General features: G+C 42.6%; 1 protein-coding gene across 5 annotated transcripts in view; it reads left to right on the top strand.

Annotated features, from left to right (window-relative positions):
* Positions 1 to 18,501, top strand: part of Agtpbp1 (ATP/GTP binding protein 1) — a 128,862-nt gene that overhangs the window by 34,559 nt on the left and 75,802 nt on the right. For 4 of the 5 annotated variants that reach the window (XM_005355304.3, XM_026782897.1, XM_013349180.2 and 1 more), the window contains 6 exons: positions 6,452 to 6,576; positions 9,787 to 9,854; positions 10,907 to 10,970; positions 11,749 to 11,895; positions 14,151 to 14,282; positions 17,577 to 17,670. In XM_005355304.3, coding sequence (XP_005355361.1) covers positions 6,452 to 6,576; positions 9,787 to 9,854; positions 10,907 to 10,970; positions 11,749 to 11,895; positions 14,151 to 14,282; positions 17,577 to 17,670 — 630 coding nt within the window. Of the gene's footprint in view, positions 1 to 6,408; positions 6,577 to 9,786; positions 9,855 to 10,906; positions 10,971 to 11,748; positions 11,896 to 14,150; positions 14,283 to 17,576; positions 17,671 to 18,501 lie in introns of all 5 variants that reach the window. The other variant, XM_013349181.2, reaches the window with a different exon arrangement.

Here is an 18,501-nt window from a genome sequence, read left to right as displayed (position 1 = left end):
GACACTGTGTAGCTGTGTTTCCCCGTGGAGCGTGCTCCATCCGTGTTGACACTGTGTAGCTGTGTTTCCCCGTGGAGCGTGCTCCATCCGTGTTGCATGTGGATGTGCATCCTGATGCTGGAGGCCCTGGGAATAGCCAGTTACACTGATGTGTGCTACATTCAGATACTTCATCGCTCTCTCATTTCTGTCTGTTGATATTGGGATCTTCATAAATTTGCTTTTATGTTCTGTAAATTTTGCTTTATAAATTTTGAAAGTATTATGTCTTTTAAGACGTTATCAAGGATTGATCATTATAAAATGTCCTTTGTTTCTGGTTGCCTCCTTTCCTCTCCTTTCTCTCTTAAGTCTATTTTTCTGATGTTAATATAACCACTCTAGCTTTTAAAAACAATTAGAATTAATATTAAAAGTTTTATTTTATGTGTATATATGAGTGTTTGCATGTCTGTCTCTGTACTGTGTGCTTGGTGCCCTCCAAGGTGTGAAGAGGGCATTGGATTTTTTGAACTGGAGTTAAAGATAGTCATGAACTGTTCTTTGGATTCTGGGAATTGAACTCAGGTCCCCTGGAAAGGCACCAGAGTTCTTTAACCCTGAGCTACTCTCAACCCCTATTGTCTTACTTTTAGTCTACTTTTCCTTCAAGGAAATATTATTCTTATTCTATTATTTTAAAATATATTTTATTTTGAAATTAAATATAGTTTAATTACATAATTTTTCTTCTTTTCATTCCATCCTCCAACCCCTTCCATGTAACCCTATCATATTCTTTCTCAAATTCATAGCCTCTTTTTCTTTAATTGTTGACATATGTTCCAAAATGTATATATAGCGTGCTTAGTCTATACAGCGTTGCATGTATGTATGTATGTGCGTGTGTATATGTTTTCAGGATTGACCACTTGGGATTAGATAACCATTTGAGGGGGTTCTTCCAGGGGAAGGCTGTTTTTTCCACTCTCAGCCATCCTCAGTTGCCCATAGTTCTTTGTCTAGGGTTGGAGCCCCAGGAGAGTCCCCCACCATGTTGCATGTCTGTTGGTATTGTCCAAGCTCAGGTCTTTAGGCAGCCATGTTGATGAGCCCTCATGGGTAGTAGGTAGCTTTTCTGTCATTTATTGAAGTCATAACCTCACAGTACACTCGCTGTTCTGCTGGAGTCTTTTCACCTCCTATTCCAGTGTTCTCTGAACCTCGGGTACCAGAATTGTGTTGTTGATGCATCAGCTGGGGCTGGCACCACCTGTTCTCTGCTTTGTTTCAGATGTGACTTTCATTAATGGTCTTCATCTGTTGCAAAGTGAAGGTTGTTTGTTTGTTTTGATGAGGGATAAGAGCGACACTTATCTGTGGGGATAAGGATGAGTATTTAGAATGTGGTTAGGAATTACTCGATCCAAGATCCATGACCTCACTAACTCCGAGTATTGGCTGGGTTTCCCTCGTGTTGAAAGTGCCTTACGTCCAATTAGAGAGCTGTTAGTTACCATCAAGAGATGCCACATTCCACACTTGGGGCTGTTGTGCTTTCTAGGCATCATAACTGGGCAGGACTATTGGCTGCTTGCTTCCCTTCCTAGCTTGTGTGGGACTTTGTTGGTACCATGAGAGCGAGTCCTCTGGGCTGTGTCTGAAGTGCAGTGTGTCTCCAGCAAAAGGGATTTATCTTCCGTCTCTGGGAGGCAGCCAAGGCAACAGCAGTAGCATGTAGTCTGCTTGAACTCCCTTGACTAACAACCCAAAAGGGGGCTTCTCATGTCCAGTATGGGGATTTTTGTTAGATTGTTTATGTTTCTTGGGGAGGAGTGTTGTCAACCCAGGTGGGAAAATTTTAAACTGTGTATCTCTACAAACATAGGCTTATATGTAATTTTAGATAAGTATATAATAATACAATTCTTTATGACTTTTTCAGACATCATTACTGTCATTTCCCCCTCATCCTGCCCTCTTGTCCCGGGTTGACTGCCCTTCCCTTCTGTAATTTAAACCCTCCCCTATTTTTTTCACTTATCTGTTCAGATCACTTACATCCTTGGATAGTCTCTTTATACTTGTCAGGTTTCTGTGCTTACTCTTTATTAAAAACTGTGAGATTGTTTTGTTTATAAATTTGAGGATATTTACTAGAAAATAGATATATTTATCTAGATTATACAGTGAGGGACTGAGGCACTAATTATGGACATTCATAGACAAAATAACTTTCTAATTTGTTGTCGTTGTTTTTAAACAGAGCCTCAGGTATTCACAGCCTTAGACTCAGTGTGTGGCCAAGGGTGGCCTTGCACTTCTGTCCCTCATGCCTCCCTTCCCAGGTGCGTCTGGAGTGACAGTTGTGCCCCATCACAGCTGACTCTGTGGGGCTGGGCATTGAGTCTAGGTCACATATCAACTGAGCCTCATGCCTAGTGTTGAAGAGGCTCTTTAAGAAGTAAGGCATGGATGCTTCAGTCTTGGTATACCACAAACAACTGAAATTAATAAAACCTGGAAGACCATGTCATGTTCCATTATGATTTTTTTAAAAAACACAAACTTAAGTAGTTCATTTGTGCTTAAGATACCCATCACACAGTAGGTGCTTTTATCTTTGCATTTTGAGCATCTTTCTGACCACCTTCTTGCTCGGAAAGCAGCCACCCAACAGTGTGGCACTCACTGCCACAGTGAACCAAGGCAATTGCTGCTGTACTCACACTCAGCACAGCTATTGTTGGCTTCCCAGGCCCGCCTAGGACTGGGCTCTCACCATGTTACCTTCCTCTCCCTGAGGAGCTATTGGCAGCTGATGGTGACTGAAGGAGGGATCTAGCCACTCAGAAGTTGCCCATGCTCTAGTAAACAGTCTCCCACCTTGTGAACAGACAGTTCTAATTAAACTTGGTTGGCCACACTCAGAAGACATGAAGGCAGGAGGCTGGACTTTTTGAGGAAGAAGGATTTCTCAGGAAAGGGAAGAGGATGAGAGAGAAATGGGAGGGTTGTGAAAATGACTAGAATTTATTATACACACACATGAAACTGAAGGAATAAAGATTGGGGACGAGGATGCAATGCCAGGGACAGTTTTAGGAAATATGTGCACCCTGTCTAACCATTTGTGGTTGGCATCTTCATTTAGCTAAACCCTCTCTCCTGTGCACTCCTTCGAATGTCCTTATTCAGGGACTGGAGGGGGTGCCTCTTGAGGAGCACAGGTGACATTGAGAGGCTGTGAGGCAACAGGCTGGATGGATTGCCACCATAGGGTGTGCAGTGGACTGAGAGCAGGGCATTGCAACAAGGCAGTTGGGACAGCTTTCCAGGAATCCGGCTGTTGCGGGTGCTTGCCTTGTGTGGAATGTGGAGGGCTCTGCTGCTTGGTGCTCTTCATGGCAGGATGTGCTGCCTCTAGCACTGAGGGCTAGGTGATCGAGGAAGTGCTGTTGGTGGCAGGCTTCAGAGAGCCGGATGGAGGCCAGGAGCACATACCAAATGATCAGAAGGTCTCCTCTTGTTTGCTCATCAGCTGCAGGTGATTGGGAAGCAGTTTGATTAAATACATCAATCCCTGAAGATTCCGGACTCTTCCTGGCTCTGGCCTGGCAGCAGGTGGGGGGTGGGGCAGGTAGAGTCTGGGTGTGGGGAGGAAATGGAAATTGAAATTGCAGAATGTCTTGAGTGTGGGGAGGAAAGCATTAGACACTTGCCTTTGAAAATAGGGAACACAGTTGTCGCAAAGGAGTTAATGTTAAGAGAGATAAATGGTAGGGTCGTGTGTAGACTATGTAGCTCATTCTTCCAGACTTACATTTGTTTACGAGTGTACGACGGACAGGAGAGTGTCTGTTTATAATCTGACTATCTGGGTTTTTTGTCTGTTGAAGGTTTTACATTATTTTGTGCCGTTTTACTGCTCTGGTACTTGATACAGTTATATATAAGTACTAGGCTGATGAGATGGGTCAGGAGGTAAAGGCAGTTGGCACCAAGGTTTGACACCCTAAGTTTGAACCTGGGGACCCACACAGTAAAAGGATAGAACCAATTCCTTCAAGTTCCCCTCTAGCCTCCACAGTTAATAAATATCTCCTCAACAAATTTAAAATGTACACACAAACAACAGACACTGAACTTAGAGAAGAGTACAGTGTAACTGATGAAGCACTGTGTGAGATGAACTGGTGGAGGAGAGGCCCCGAATGCAGTGGAGCATAGGTTCCAATGTGCTACTGCCATGTGCAAGGGTTGTGCAAGGGCAGCAGAGTGACTGCTTTTCCTGGTGTATGGCTTCTGTCTGTCTCTGCATTTTCTCTAGTTCTTAACATCATATAACCAGCAGAAATGGGAGCAGATAGAGATAATAGCTGTCTTGTGTGTGCTTACCTCTCATTTGGCTAGGACTTAGATAACATGGTCATATGTCGTGTGGCAGTCACAGGACTAATCATAGATATTTGAGTTCTCTTCCTTTGGGCACTGGCCCCGTTTCATTGCTGTCACTGTGATGAGATATTCTTACAGAAAACAACGTAGAGGAAGCGTTCATCTTAGCTTAGAGTTCAGCGTTACCATCCATGGTGTCAGGGGAGTCGCAGCAGTGGGAGCTCTGTGGTGTCATCATTTGACAGACCCCACATGCATGGCCACAGGCCAGCCCGATCTAGACAGTTTTGTATTACAGCTCTTCCTGGGCAGCTATAGGTTGTGGTAAGTGGACATTTAAAACTAACCATCACGACACATTCAGATATATTTTCTTTAAAGCCCACTAAGGGGTGTGTGACTTGTTGAGGAAGTAGTGAAAAGAAGCGAAAGGCATTTCTGATCTCCAGAAGGCAGATGAGGGGTTTAAAAGGCAGCATGAGTGAGGAAAGGGAGAGAAGAGATGGGGACAGCTGGCTTGAGATCCTAGCTAGCGTGTGTGCTGGCGGATGTGATCTAGTAAAGGAAGTTAGATGGCATCGTTATCATCATCGTTGTTAGCACCACCATCCCCTCCTCCTCCTCCTCCACCTCGTCCTCCTCTCTCTCTGTTTCTGAGACAGAGTCATTTGTGTAGCCCTGGCAGATCGTCGCTTAGGGTTTCTGTTGCTGTGATAGACATTATGAGGAAGGCAGCTTACAGAAGAGGGTTTTTTTTGTTTGTTTGTTTGTTTTTTGTTGTTTGGTTTTTTTTTTTGAGCCTATAATTTCATAGGGCCTATGATGGCAGAGTGGAGGTAGCAGGTTCAGGTAGTCAGACCAGCAGCTGAGCACTCATATTTTGAACCCCAACCAGAAGGCCAAGAGCATGCTAGGAATGGTACAAGTCTTTTGAAACCTCAAAGCCTGCCCACAGTGTCACACATCCTTCAACAGGGCCACAGTCCCTAATCTTTCCCAAAGAGTTCCACCTACGGGAACAAAGTGTTCAAACATTTGGGCCTGTGGGGACATTCTCATTCACAGATGGTCAGTCAGTTCAGACACAATCCAACACACTAGCCAAAGGGAGTGTGACAATTTGTGTTGTTACTGTGTGTGTAACATGTGTGGGAGTGCACACGCGTTCTGGTGTTTGAGAAGGTCAGTGAACCACTGTGGAGTTGGTTCTCCAAAAAGAGGTTTTAGGAAAGAGAATATATTGCTTTTCTGCCCAAAACCCAAGCCAAGTCAAAGAACTGGAAAGCCCAAGCTGTCTGAGAACTTGCTGGCTCTGAGTGGCGAGTGGCCCTGTGCTGGCTCCGGTGTCCATGCTCAGCCCTGACTGCTGTTCTTCTTGCTGGCTGTAGTGGCTATTGCAGCCACTTGGCCATCTCTGTCCCAGCAGGCATGTTCTTGTCTTGGAGCTTTGGTGGCTGTGACCCTGTCTGCTGCAGTCTATGTGGCTCATGTCTTACTGCTGGGTATGGCTTTCCAGCGAGGTGAGCGTAGAGACTGTCCCACCTCGCACACGTGAATCCTCCACCCTCCCTCCAGATCACTTCCCACCACCCGAAAAGCTGTGTAATTCGTGCATACACTTATTTGACTTGTGTGTGAGAGGTAGATTTTTTATTTTATTTTATTTCTTATAAGATGATGTCTTACTCTATACCCAGTGTGGCCTGGAACTTGAGGTAGCTCTTTTGCCTCAGCCTTCCAAGTTGTGGGTTTACAGATAACAGTTCTGTAAAATGCATGGAGCAGGGCAGGAGAACAGGGTTTCAGTTTTGAAAAGAGTGGAGGAAGTGCAAAGCCTTGGAAAGTAGAAAACTTGGCAGGTGCGATAGGAGATTCCTGGATGGGTGAACGCATGTTTGTTGTTTGTGATTTTCTGAAACAGAGTGTCTTTTCCAGTCAGAAGTTAGCAGTGGTATAGAGGCAGTGAAGGGCTGTGGCATGGAGTGGTTAATGTTTAAACAGTGGCCTCTCTGAGAAACATTCTCTTTGCAGCTGGCACAGAACCCACACTAATGGAGAGCCGTGTTCTTTGTAGCCTTACCAATAGTTCTCGGGTTGTCGGGCTCTTGGCTCAACTGGAGAAGATCAATACGGACCCCACAGAGTCGGATAATGTTAGATATGTCACATCCAAGATTCTGCATCTGGCCCAAAGTCAAGGTAAGCTGGAATTCCTTCTTGTTTTTGGAATACTTTTTCAATTCTTTAAAAATAGATACTAAGAATGTTCTGATTTTTGATATGAAGAATATTCCAGTTTTTGAGAACTGATGGTTTTCTGTAAAAAATGGCCTTTCTCAGCCTGATTTAAGGAAGTAGGAAACTGAATGACTTTGGAGGAAATTGATTTTCAGTGCACCTTTTTAGATTTGATCCCTGATATCACAGATGCCTGAGAAACAGATTATGGAGAAAATATGTATTTTGACTCTGCTTCAGAGGCACAGTTCATAGCTGCACTGCTTTCAGGAGACCGCACGCTGCGATGGAAGAGTGTGGGGAGCTAAGTTGTTCCCTTCACAACAGTCAGTGAGCAGAGAGCCTGTGTGTGTGTGTGTGTACATCCCTCGTTTTATCTGAGGGTCTGAAACCCCAGTGTGTCGGGTAGTGCTGCCTGCACTCTCCGCATCTCAGTCCAGATCAGTCTTCACTCAGCACTGAAACATATTTTGTACCCAATGTCCAAGGAAGATCATAGTTTTACAATTCCGTCTGACACGACATCACTGGCCCTGGTAAAAGCACATCCATACAGTTTCCTGCCTAGGTCTCAACAGTTGTGGTCCTCTCCAGTCTAAGCCTGAAGGCTCTCTGGAGACTCTAGCTGTGAGCCCCAGGACCCCCTTCATCCACTACACAGTTCCTTCCAATCCTAGTAAACTGTTCAGTTCTGTTGCTTCATGCCTGACATGTGGTGCATGTGCTAGCACGATGTGAGTCTCACGTGCGGGGATCATCCTGTCCCTGCAGTGTTCCCAGCTGTAGCCCAGCTGGCTTCTTCCCTGTGGGGCTTTGCTTTTTGCTTGCAAATTTACTCAGCAGGTGTCTTTGTTCTTGGGATCTTTATCATGAAGGTAATGAGAACACTTATTGAAAAGGCTAACAGATTGGAGCACAGGAATGGATTTTGTTGTAAGGAGGCCAAGAAACTATGATGTTTATTTTTTTATTTTATTTTTTTTAATTTTCATATCTTTTGGGGTTTTTGAGATAGGGTTTCTCTATGTGACTACCCTGACTGTCCTGGAACTCACTTTGCAGACCATGCTGGCCTCGACTTCACAGAGATCTGTATGCCTTTTTCTCCTAATAGATGGGATTAAAGGCCTATGCCACTACTACTTGGCAAAACTATGGTGTTTAAAGGATTTTCCACATGAATGTCAAAGTCATGGGAAAACCTGGGGTAGAGTGGAAAACTACTAGTTTAACAGTTTGTTTTCATTTTAGTGTCTAGAATCATAGGATGATGGTTTAGACTGATGAAGAGTTAGGACAGCATTGGACTGTGCTCACAGGCAGAGGTTCCCACTGTTTGCAGCTACAGTGCAGTGGCTCCGGTGACACAGAGCTCCGTGTCTTCTGAGGATGTCTCCAACGTTAGTGTGAACAGTGACTTGGCTGTAGGGAGGCACCCACCTTCTTTCTATACCAAGATGACTCTTTGAAACTGTATTTTCTTTTCTTTTTTTTCCCCTTTGAGACAGGGTTTCTCTGTGTAACAGACCTAGCTGTCCTGGGACTAGCTCTTGTAGACCAGGCTGACCTCAAACTCACAGAGATCTACCTGTCTCTGCTTCCCAACTGCTGGGATTAAAGGCGTGTGCTACCACTGCCTGGCTTTGTTTTCTTATAAAAATCTAATAATTTTTTTTGTGGGGACAGAAGGGAATCCCACATCAGGGACAGCTGGGCTGAGGCATGGACTATATACTTAAAAAAAAAGAATTTCAGTTTATGAGCACAGTATGCCTGTAGGTGAGTTTCCACGGTGTTTAGCACTAGCAGAATGTAGCGTGAGCAGATATGAGGGGTGTTATGTCTTCATGCCATTTGTGGAGATGCATGGTTTGAAAGGCAGAAGGTTTAAGTTGTGACAGTCACATGGACTGGCCTGAGTGATGGCAGTCACTGGTGAAGACAGCTAGCCGTGCAGCTGAACTCCTGTGTCCTGGTGTAGCACATGATACCTGTCACGAGCAGGGTCCCACTGCAGCCTTTGCTCCTGTGTGAGAGTGCTGCACTGGGCAAGCGTAGACCGCAGGAGGAAGCAGAACTTAGTTCCAGGGGGAGGTTCTCAGAGTAGAACTTAAATTAAGTTGTGAGAAATCAACACAAAAGAAGGCAGTAAAGGGAGAAATGAATGTAAGAGACTTGAAATACTTACGGAAAACTGTACTGTTAGTCTTTTCCATTCCTACAGTTGGTATTTTTCTCTCTGCTCCTAAACTGCCTTGATTATCTCCATATGAAACACAGAATTTAGCCCTCCTGTCTTTGAAGCTTAATTGTAGAATATATACTACATTGATATTGGATCCTTTGTCTTTCACTTTTTATACTTCAGAATATTGAGATTAATGTCGTGGTCCCCTGCATTAACAGTTCTGACATCAATGTCCAAGTCTGAAAAGGTAGAAAAGAACCTCTGAGTGCAGACTGTGTTCTGAGAGGTCTGCAGACTTGGCAGAGGCGGAGCTCCAGGTCCGTCTCGTTCCCCGTCTCGTTCCTTCTCTTCTTAACGTCCCTTTCCCCAGGCAGAGAGAGTGTAGGTGAAATACATGGAATAGGAATAGTTGGTTCTTTCTTGTTAGGAATTTTATCTCTTTGTGAATCAAAGAATAGTAAAGAAGATGCAGGGACTTCTGAGTAAAACAGAAGTATTTGCAGAGTTCGCACCTAGTGGTAAGGACAGGCATTTGAGTGAGAGCATCTGCAGCTTCTCCCATAAAGTCTTTCCTTTGGTGGCTCATTTATGTGATTCAGAATTTTGATCTAAGTATTAAATACAATGGAAATGTTTGAAAATGGCCTGAGCTCATTTTGATGAGCTGTTTTTCAGTTATGCTCATAATGATAAAAAGTCTTCCAACATAATTTCCACCTTTTACAACTCACTGCCAGTACTAATTTTAAGATTTTGGAAGGATTGGCGGGGACTTTTCCTGGACTATGATATTTAAGAAGAGAAAGTCTTGTTAACTGAAAATGGAATCCCATCCACAGAATAGAATTAAAAGCTTTAGAGGGATGAGCATCCATGAGTCAGCTTAAAGTGTTTACAGTGTTAGCTATATCTGACAAAATGTTACGGCTTTCTGTTTTTGTATTTTTGGTTCACATTTAAAGAAATCATTTTTTACCTTTCAGAAAAAACAAGGAGGGAAATGACAACCAAAGGTTCTACGGGTCTGGAAGTTCTGTTGTCAACATTGGAGGTATGCACCACAGCCTTAGTGGTAGAACTCTCACAGGTTTGTTGAAGTCACACCCACACACACCCACACACACACGAGTGCACTAATAGGTATTATGTAAACATACATTTCTAAACACTTTGTCACTATTCTGTCTGTGACAGAGGGCACACCTGCCATGACACATGTGGGCCAGAGGACATTTTGTGGGGTCGGTTCTCCTCCCACCTTGATGTGGGCTCTGAGGATCAGTCACTGCAGAGCTGTCCGAATGGCCCTGATTTTAGTTATTGTTTTAATTAACTGTCCGCATCTGTGTGCATGTGCATGTGAGTGCAGGTGCCCATGAAGGCTCGAGGTGTCGGACCCCCAGGATCCCTAGGTGCTTGTGAGCTGCTTAACTAATGACGGTTCAATTCCAAGGACCCACATGGTAGGAGGAGAGACTCTGTGTCAGCAATTGTCCCAGGAACTCCATGTCTACCTCCATATACATAAATAAGTAAATGTAAGAAAAATGATGAAGATATTGAAGTTTTACTATGAATATAGTAGAGGTCAATATAACTGTGCCTAGAGAAATTAGAAAAACCAGCTGGGCGGTGGTGGCGCACGCCTTTAATCCCAGCACTCTGGAGGCAGAGGCAGGTGGATCTCTGTGAGTTCGAGACCAGCCTGGTCTACAGAGCTAGTTCCAGGACAGGCTCCAAAGCCACAGAGAAACCCTGTCTCGAAAAACCAAAAAAAAAAAAAAAAAGAAAGAAAAAGAAAAAAAGGGTCTGGAGAGATGGCTCAGAGGTTAAGAGCATTGCCTACTCTTCCAAAGGTCCTGAGTTCAATTCCCAGCAACCACATGGTGGCTCACAACCATCTGTGATGAGGTCTGGTGCCCTCTTCTGGCTTGCAGGCATACACACAGACAGAATATTGTATACATAATAAATAAATAAATATTTTTTTTAAAAAAAGAAATTAGAAAAACCATTTGTTAGGCATAGGTAGTTACCATCAGGTTAAAATATTTGAAACAAAAAATCAGTGTTTTAATAAAGCAAATCAACTGTTTGTTTCAGAACACGAAAGATCTTCAAACTATACTTAATATCTTAAGCATTCTTGTCGAGCTGGTATCTTCTGGTGAGTTTTGATTTACTTTGGTTTGATTTGTGTTTGTAAGTAGTGACCAGCTTTGTGTCTTATGTACTTAAAAGTTCTTGAGATTAAAGTTGTGGAAATGAAATGTCCTGTCCTTGTTGTTGCTTCTTGTGTGGGGAATATATATATGCTAGCAGAAGGCACTTTCTTACTCTCCCTCCACCGTATTCCTTCAAGCATGGTCTGACCCTGGAGCTGAAGGGTTTCAGCTAGGCCGTTAGCCAGCAGATCCCATGGACCTTACTCTCCATGTCCACAGCGCTGTGAGACTGTGCTCAGCTTATTAAATGGGTAGCTGAGATGGCCTTAGGATTGGTTGCACAGCAAGCTCTTACCCTCTGGGCCATCTCTCCTGTGCAGTGCTTTATTTTCAACATCTTCAGATACTCCTCAAATTCTCCTTCCCTACTTACAGCACCTTGACCCTAGAATTTTAGTGTCGTTTGTGTTTGTTTTTATATACTATATTTTATATACTATATTTTATATAAATAAGTGAAATGAAATAAAATAGGAGCAAGGGACGGAGGCACATTCCTGTCTTCCCAGCCTTTGCAAGGCTGGTGCAGGAGGATCACAGATTTTAAGGCTAGTTTGGGCTGTACAATGAGATCCTGTAACCAAAACACAAAATATGATTTAGATAGTATTTAGTTGTAGAAATGAATGTGTGGATTGAAACATTTCTTGAATACTAACTTATTGTGATGCTCACAGTGGGAGGATATGCTGTTTGCAATATTTTTGAAAAATTTTTTAGGTGGAGGCCGAAGAGCAAGTTTCTTAGTTGCCAAAGGTGGTTCACAGATACTGTTACAACTGCTAATGAATGCCAGCAAAGACTCCCCTCCCCACGAGGAGTTGATGGTACAGACTCATTGTGTCCTCGCAAAGATTGGACCCAAAGGTGAGAGCTCTGTTTATTTTATTTTTTTTTTAAATTTTGTTTTGTTTTCTTTTTTGAGACAGGGTTTCTCTGGGTAACTCTGGTTGTCCTGGAACTAGCTCTTGTAGACCAGGCTGGCCTCGAACTCACAGAGATCCGCCTGCCTTTGCCTCCCGAGTGCTGGGATTAAAGGTGTTTGCCACCACCACCCAGCTAATCTTTGTCTTAAACTGCTTAAATTTTGAAATGTAAAGCACTACTTTATCTTGGGTTTAACAGTGGAATGTTTTACAGTTAACCAGCAGGAACTGAGGAGCCAGGATTCATGAAGAGGTGTTTTGAATGTGGCATACAAGGGGAAGAATGCCAGTATTAGTGTCTTGGTGCTTGTGGGTGCGCCCATATGCATATATATGTGCGTGCAAATGAATAGACGTTTACACACATATACATGTAGAGAGTGAATGCTATGTGTGTTCTGGTGAAGTTAGGAGGGGTGTGGGTACAGTGTGTGGAAGTGAGCATGCTGCTGGAGAGTATTTTCACTGATAGTCACATTTGTACTGTGTGCAGGTCAGTGTTCTGGAAACTTCCTATTTACAAAGACCAAGCAGACGTGAAAAACTGTGAGGGTTCGAGCCGCAGAGAGGCACGTAAAATACTAAAAGCACAGTGAATAAGGAGAGGCAGGCCCAGGAGAAGGAGAGACTGCTTATTCAGGCACACAGAACATGTCATGCTCTTTGGGTGGAACCAAAAAGTGTTGATGTGAACATGCTACACATACATGTTGGCATGTAGCATGCAGGTGTTTAGCTTGTATTGTTAACAGACCGTGTTTTAAAGAATGCAACTGTGTGGTGACCTTGAGACTAAATGCAGTACAAATCTGTCTTGGCCCTTATTTTTCTTTAAGTTCTATACTTGAGATTCATGAATTCCCTTTTTGATACTTTTGTAGAAAATGAAAATAAAATAAAGTTTTATTTATTGGTAAATATGATAGTCCATTCTTCCTCTACTAATTATAACCAAATTATCTTTTTGTGAAATGAAGATATCAATGTGTCTGTTTCTTCCATTTTAATTCATAAGTCATCTTTATTTTATTCTGCATCTTAAATTTGTACTTTCCGCAGTAGCATTTGTACAACTTTTCTGTTCTTATGCCATTCATTCAGGTTGTACAGTAATTTTTGAGTGATTCTTTTTGGTTTTTTTTCATGTGACATAGAGGTTACTTTACCGTAGGAATATTCATTCTTTCTGCCTTGAAATCTGTGTTGTTAGTGACTGACTTCTGTTGGTCTCTATAGACACAGTGATGCTAACAGGTGGAAATGTCTATTACCCTGAATTGCACACACTAAATATACGTGTACTAAGATTATCGCCTTGTATGCTACAAATATGTATAATTATCATCTTAGTCAGAAATTAAAAATAAAATATTTAAGGAGATGGAGGTGTTAGTAGCCATGACTTGGTTGTCACCTGCCACAGCATGTCCTGAGTTATCAGAATAGTTCCTCTGTTTGCTCACACATTTTAAAAGATTTATTTTTTTTATCATTTTAGTGTGTGTGTGAGGCCAGAGTTATCAGATCTCCCCACTGGGATGATATGTAGTTGTAAGGTGCTTGCTGTGGTTTTGGGTGCTGAACTTGGGTCTCCTGGAAGAGTAGTAAGCACTTCTAACTGTTGAGCCATTTCTCCAGCTTCCCCTTAAAAATTTGTGTGATATATTTGCCACATTAATTTTTATTTTAAGATATTCATGTTTTTATTAGTGTGTATATTATTTTTATAGTTGTGAAAATAATGTTTATATTAAATAATACTGGTAATTGATATTTAAATTATTTACTCTTCTTTCTGCCTGTATTTGTGGGAGGTGTATTGAATTAGCTTATTGGATAGTAGACCAGCTATGCTCGCCTTGCATGGGATTATCTATGTTGGACTAACTGCCCTAGCCCCTCCCCGTCTTATTTTCCTGCCTTATTGGTATAGGATGTGCTTCAGAAGGGTAAGGTGTATTAGAAATTATACAAAAATGATTATCAGTTTGATTATTTCATATCAACTTTACATCCGACATGAATGTATAGTACAGATTTAATATGTCACTGCTGTTTTGGCAGTTCTAGTGGTTACATCCAGGGTCTGGCAATTCTAGGCAAGCCCTCTGCCATTGAGTTATATCCTTTGTCTTCATTATTTTCCAACTTAGTTTTCTTCAAAAGTTTTATGTGAATAAATTTCCTTTAAAACAGATAAAAAGTTTGGAGTGAAGGCTCGAGTGAATGGGGCACTGAATGTCACCCTGAATTTGGTCAAGCAGCACTTTCAGAACTATCGCTTGGCTTTCCCTTGTCTTCAGCTCTTGCGCGTGTATTCTACCAACTGTAAGTACTTATGGGTGGCTGTGATCTACTCAGGGCTGTGAGCTTACACAAATGAAGTTTAAAAACCATCTAAAGTCTATAAATCTCTCCAATTTGTGGAAAGTAAACTTTAATATGGCTCATAAGTCAACAACAGTGATTTGGAGTGAGAAGGTGAGAATTCTCACACGTTCCTTCACTTGAAAAGGACTGGGCTGAGAGGAGAGCCCGCAGCAAGCCTCCAGCGGAAGAGTGTGGAGTGTTGGCCACAGGGAAGTGCTTCTGTCTGCATGGGAGACAAATGTAGAGTCTCCTGGGAAGCAGGGTCTCTGGAAGGGATAGTTGGTCTGGGTGGCCTGGGGTCATGTTGAGGTGGGAGGACCCTGCCCTTGTGTGTGGTTCTGTTCTCTAAGGAGAGGGGGAGAGGAGATGGGTGCATGTGCTGTTCTCTATCCCTGAGTGGTTCATGTGAGCAGCTACTTCAGGCTCTTGCTGCCTTGCCCTCCCCTCCCCCTGCCCCCGTTATGATGGACAGTTTCCTGAACTTATGAGCTAAATAAAAACTTTTCCCCATAAGTTGCTTTTGTCAGTGTATTTTGATCACAGCAACAGAAAACAAAAGTAAGACACTCTGGGCGTTCACGAACAAAGGAGGAGGTGGAAGGCACGTAGTCTTTTACCTGCAGCATTGGCTTATCACCAGGGAGGCAGCAGAGCACATAGAGAATGGTGCTGGTGTCTCAGGAAGTTAGAGAGAAGGGCAATTGAAGGGAGATTGTTTTTAATTACTCCCCCCCCCATATTCTCACTTTGATATATTAGGTCTCAAACCTATGAGATAAACATTTGCCGTGTGTTTTCTGACTGAAATCTCAATTAACGCATGAACCACAGGGAGATGGCTCAGTTAGTAAATTCTTGTTGTACAAGCATGAGGCCCTGAGCTTTGGTCCCTAGTATTCTTGTTTATAACCCAAATAAACACACAGAGGTACAGAGGTCTAGATTAATCATAAAGTGCTTGGCCTAGTAGCTCAGGCTTCTTATTAACTCTTTCTTACATATTAGCCCATTATTCTTGTCTGTGTTAGCCACGTGGCTTGGTACCTTTTTCAGCGAGGTGATCACATCTGGCTTCCTCTCTCTCTCTGTGTGATGACTGCAGATTGACTCTTTCCTGTTACCAGAATTCTCCTGCTTTTGCCCCGCCTCTACTTCCTGCCAGGTCACCCCACCTATACTTGCTGCCTGGCTAGTGGCCAATCAGCATTTATTTAAAATACAAGTGACAGGGTACAAGCCATTGTCCTACAGCAGAAGTGAGAGGGAGCTTGCTGGCCAGTCTGTTTAAATGAATCACTGAACTCCAGATACAATGAGAGACCCATCTCAAAAAAATGTAGAACAATAGGAAAAGCCACTTGACATTGAACTCTGGCCTCCATATGTACACTCATACACACATACATACATACACACACACACACACACACACACACGAAATAAATTCTAGACCATTTGAATATCATGAAGAAATTTTGATGCAGTGTAAGGTACATGTGTATACACATGTGCATGTATATGCTGAGTGCTTAGTTGAAGGTGTGCTCAGAAAAGCAACGAACACTTATATGACTAAGGACATAGGTAAAGAATTTGTTATTTAATCAACAAAGAACAGACATAAACAGTAAAAGTGAGGAATGAATTAGGAAAAAAAAAAGAAAAAGTAATTTAGATCCTAGCACTTGGGAGGCAGAGGCAGGTAAATCTCTGAGTTTAAGGCCAACTTAGTTTACATAACAAGTTCTAGAACAGCCAGGTCTCACAGAGGAATCAAGCCCTGTGTTGAAAACCAAAACCAACAAGACAAAACAAAAACCACATTAATTAGGAAAGAGAAAAATTGATTGAAAAATTAAAAACTTAATTTGAAATAAAAGTGAAACAATTTTAAATACAGCAGCCAATTGAGGAAAGAAGATGCTGGAGGTGTGACTGTGGAAGGCTGGCACAGGCGGAGAGCAGGGGCTGCGGTTCCCAGGGTGATGGTGAAGGCTGGCACAGGCGGAGAGCAGGGGCTGTGGTTCCCAGGGTGATGGTGAAGGCTGGCACAGGCAGAGAGCAAGGGCTCGGGTTCTCAGGGGACAGAAGAGCTGCATTTTTTGGTGGCATTTTATTGAATAAAGCACTAGAAGGCTAACAAATGGTTTCTGTGTAATTTTTTTTTTGTGTGTGTGTGCTTGTTTGTTTTTGAGACAGGTTGTCCCTGTGTAGTCTTGTCTGTCTTAGAACTCACCATGTAGAGCAGTCTGGCTTCAAACTCAGAGAGATCCACCTGCTGCTGTTTCTTGAGTGCTGGGATGAAAGGCAGACAACTACCACACACAATGTATGTGTAATTTCTTTAACATTTGTTCAGAATTTAAAATACAGAGCAGTTTTCTTACTGCCCATTCTCTGTAGAATACTAAGTCTTCAGTTTTGCATATTCAGAGCTTGCTTTAGTGAAGGCCCTGGTTGCAGCACACTAGGTTGGACTCCCCAGAGCACCCCCCCTCTGCCCAGGCTGTTTGAATGCATGTCTAGTGTGTTGCTGGGTGTCAGTTGCTGTAGCTGAAGGCCCTCGTCTGTCTTTTCTCACTTTCCCATTTGCAGGTGTTGTCACATGTAGCCATTGATAATCTGTGATTTTCATTCTGACATTGTCCATGGTGTACCTACCTATCTGTTGAGCTGTTTCAGAAACTTCTACCTTCTAAACTCCACCTTGTTCCTTTCAGAGCTAACTCATGTTCACATTGACTGGACTTAGACATCATTTTTCCCAGAAGTCCCGTCTCACTCTGAAGTGGGGATGCCCAGGGAGAATAAACAGCCTACACCACTTACTGCATCTAGACAATGACGTAGTCATGGCTTATAGTCTCTGCTGCTCTCGCTGTGCTCAGTTTTCTCAGAGCGGGGCCAGTGCTTGTCTCTTACTCCCCACATTCCCTTTCCTGGTGTCATCTCATCAGAACTCTTTTTGGAGTGCCAGTTGATTCCAGCTTCCCATACAAGCAAAGCAAAATACCTACCAACCCCCCAACCCTACAGCAGACCTTCAGCGTGTACTGGGTAGCTCTTTCATCAACACCCAACCCTACAGCAGACTTCAGCATGTACTAGGTAGCTCTTTCATCAACACCCAACCCTACAGCAGACCTTCAGCGTGTACTGGTAGCTCACATTCACACTGACTAAATACTTTGGAATGCTTTTGGATTCATCACTAAGACCCATATTATTTTGTGTCTTTCTCTTGTTTCTCAGCTGTGAACGCAGTATCTTTAGGTAAAAATGGAGTTGTGGAGCTGATGTTTAAAATCATTGGACCTTTCAGTAAGAAGAACTCGGGTCTTATGAAGTGAGTAAATGTTTTGGCATGAGTAGAAATATGTCCTTAGTTATTGCCGTTGCCTGGGCAGTTGAAGTTAATTGTAGTTAAGAGTCTCTAGTTCTTAAGTAGTGACTTTCTATAATGATGAAGATGTTCTTAATTAAAAGCTTAATCTTTAAATTAGAAACTTTCAGTTTACTAAGACTAGTATTTTAGTCATGCCGACTTTGAATGGTTCTAGATCCTGTGAGAAGATAGGCCATTTACAGAGTATCATTCACTGAGGCCTTTGTTGAGTGCCTACTGTAGTCCTCACCAACTGGCTAATCTTCTAAAGACTGCTATCCTCCTTCTCAAGACTACCTGATATGTCTTGAAATTATATTTTTTTTCAAATCATGTTGATATTTTTATCTTTTCTTCTATTGGAACATGTATGGGTATATGAGTATATGTTAGATGCTATATTGTGCACATGTGTTTCCATTAGTTTATAGGTCCTCTAGCCTCAGAGATGAAGCACTCTGTTTTGGGGTTATGTTTAGTTGCATTGAGGGGTTTTTAAAACTCACACAGCAAGGCTCATAATGTATCCTCCCCATGAGTTTCAGTGTGTCATCATTGTCCTGTCGTTTATGCTCCTGTCACAGTGCTGTTTGCATGTTTTATTGGGGCCTGTTGAGTAGGTCATATGGTATGGTTATTTCTCCCAGTAAAGTAGGAGACTACTTGAGCAAACACTACTGTTAAATAATGGTGGAAAAATTGCATCACTGTTACACTGATATCAAGAGGATAATAATGCCTTACTAGAGAATAATCTCCGTGTTCTTGGATGGTGTAGAGTCACAATTTTTT

The sequence above is a fragment of the Microtus ochrogaster genome, chromosome 16 (assembly GCF_000317375.1).
Source record: "Microtus ochrogaster isolate Prairie Vole_2 chromosome 16, MicOch1.0, whole genome shotgun sequence".
In the NCBI taxonomy this organism is placed as follows: Eukaryota; Metazoa; Chordata; class Mammalia; order Rodentia; family Cricetidae; genus Microtus; species Microtus ochrogaster.
The sequence above is the reverse complement of the archived record's forward strand: the minus strand, read 5'-3'. Positions and strand labels throughout refer to the sequence as shown.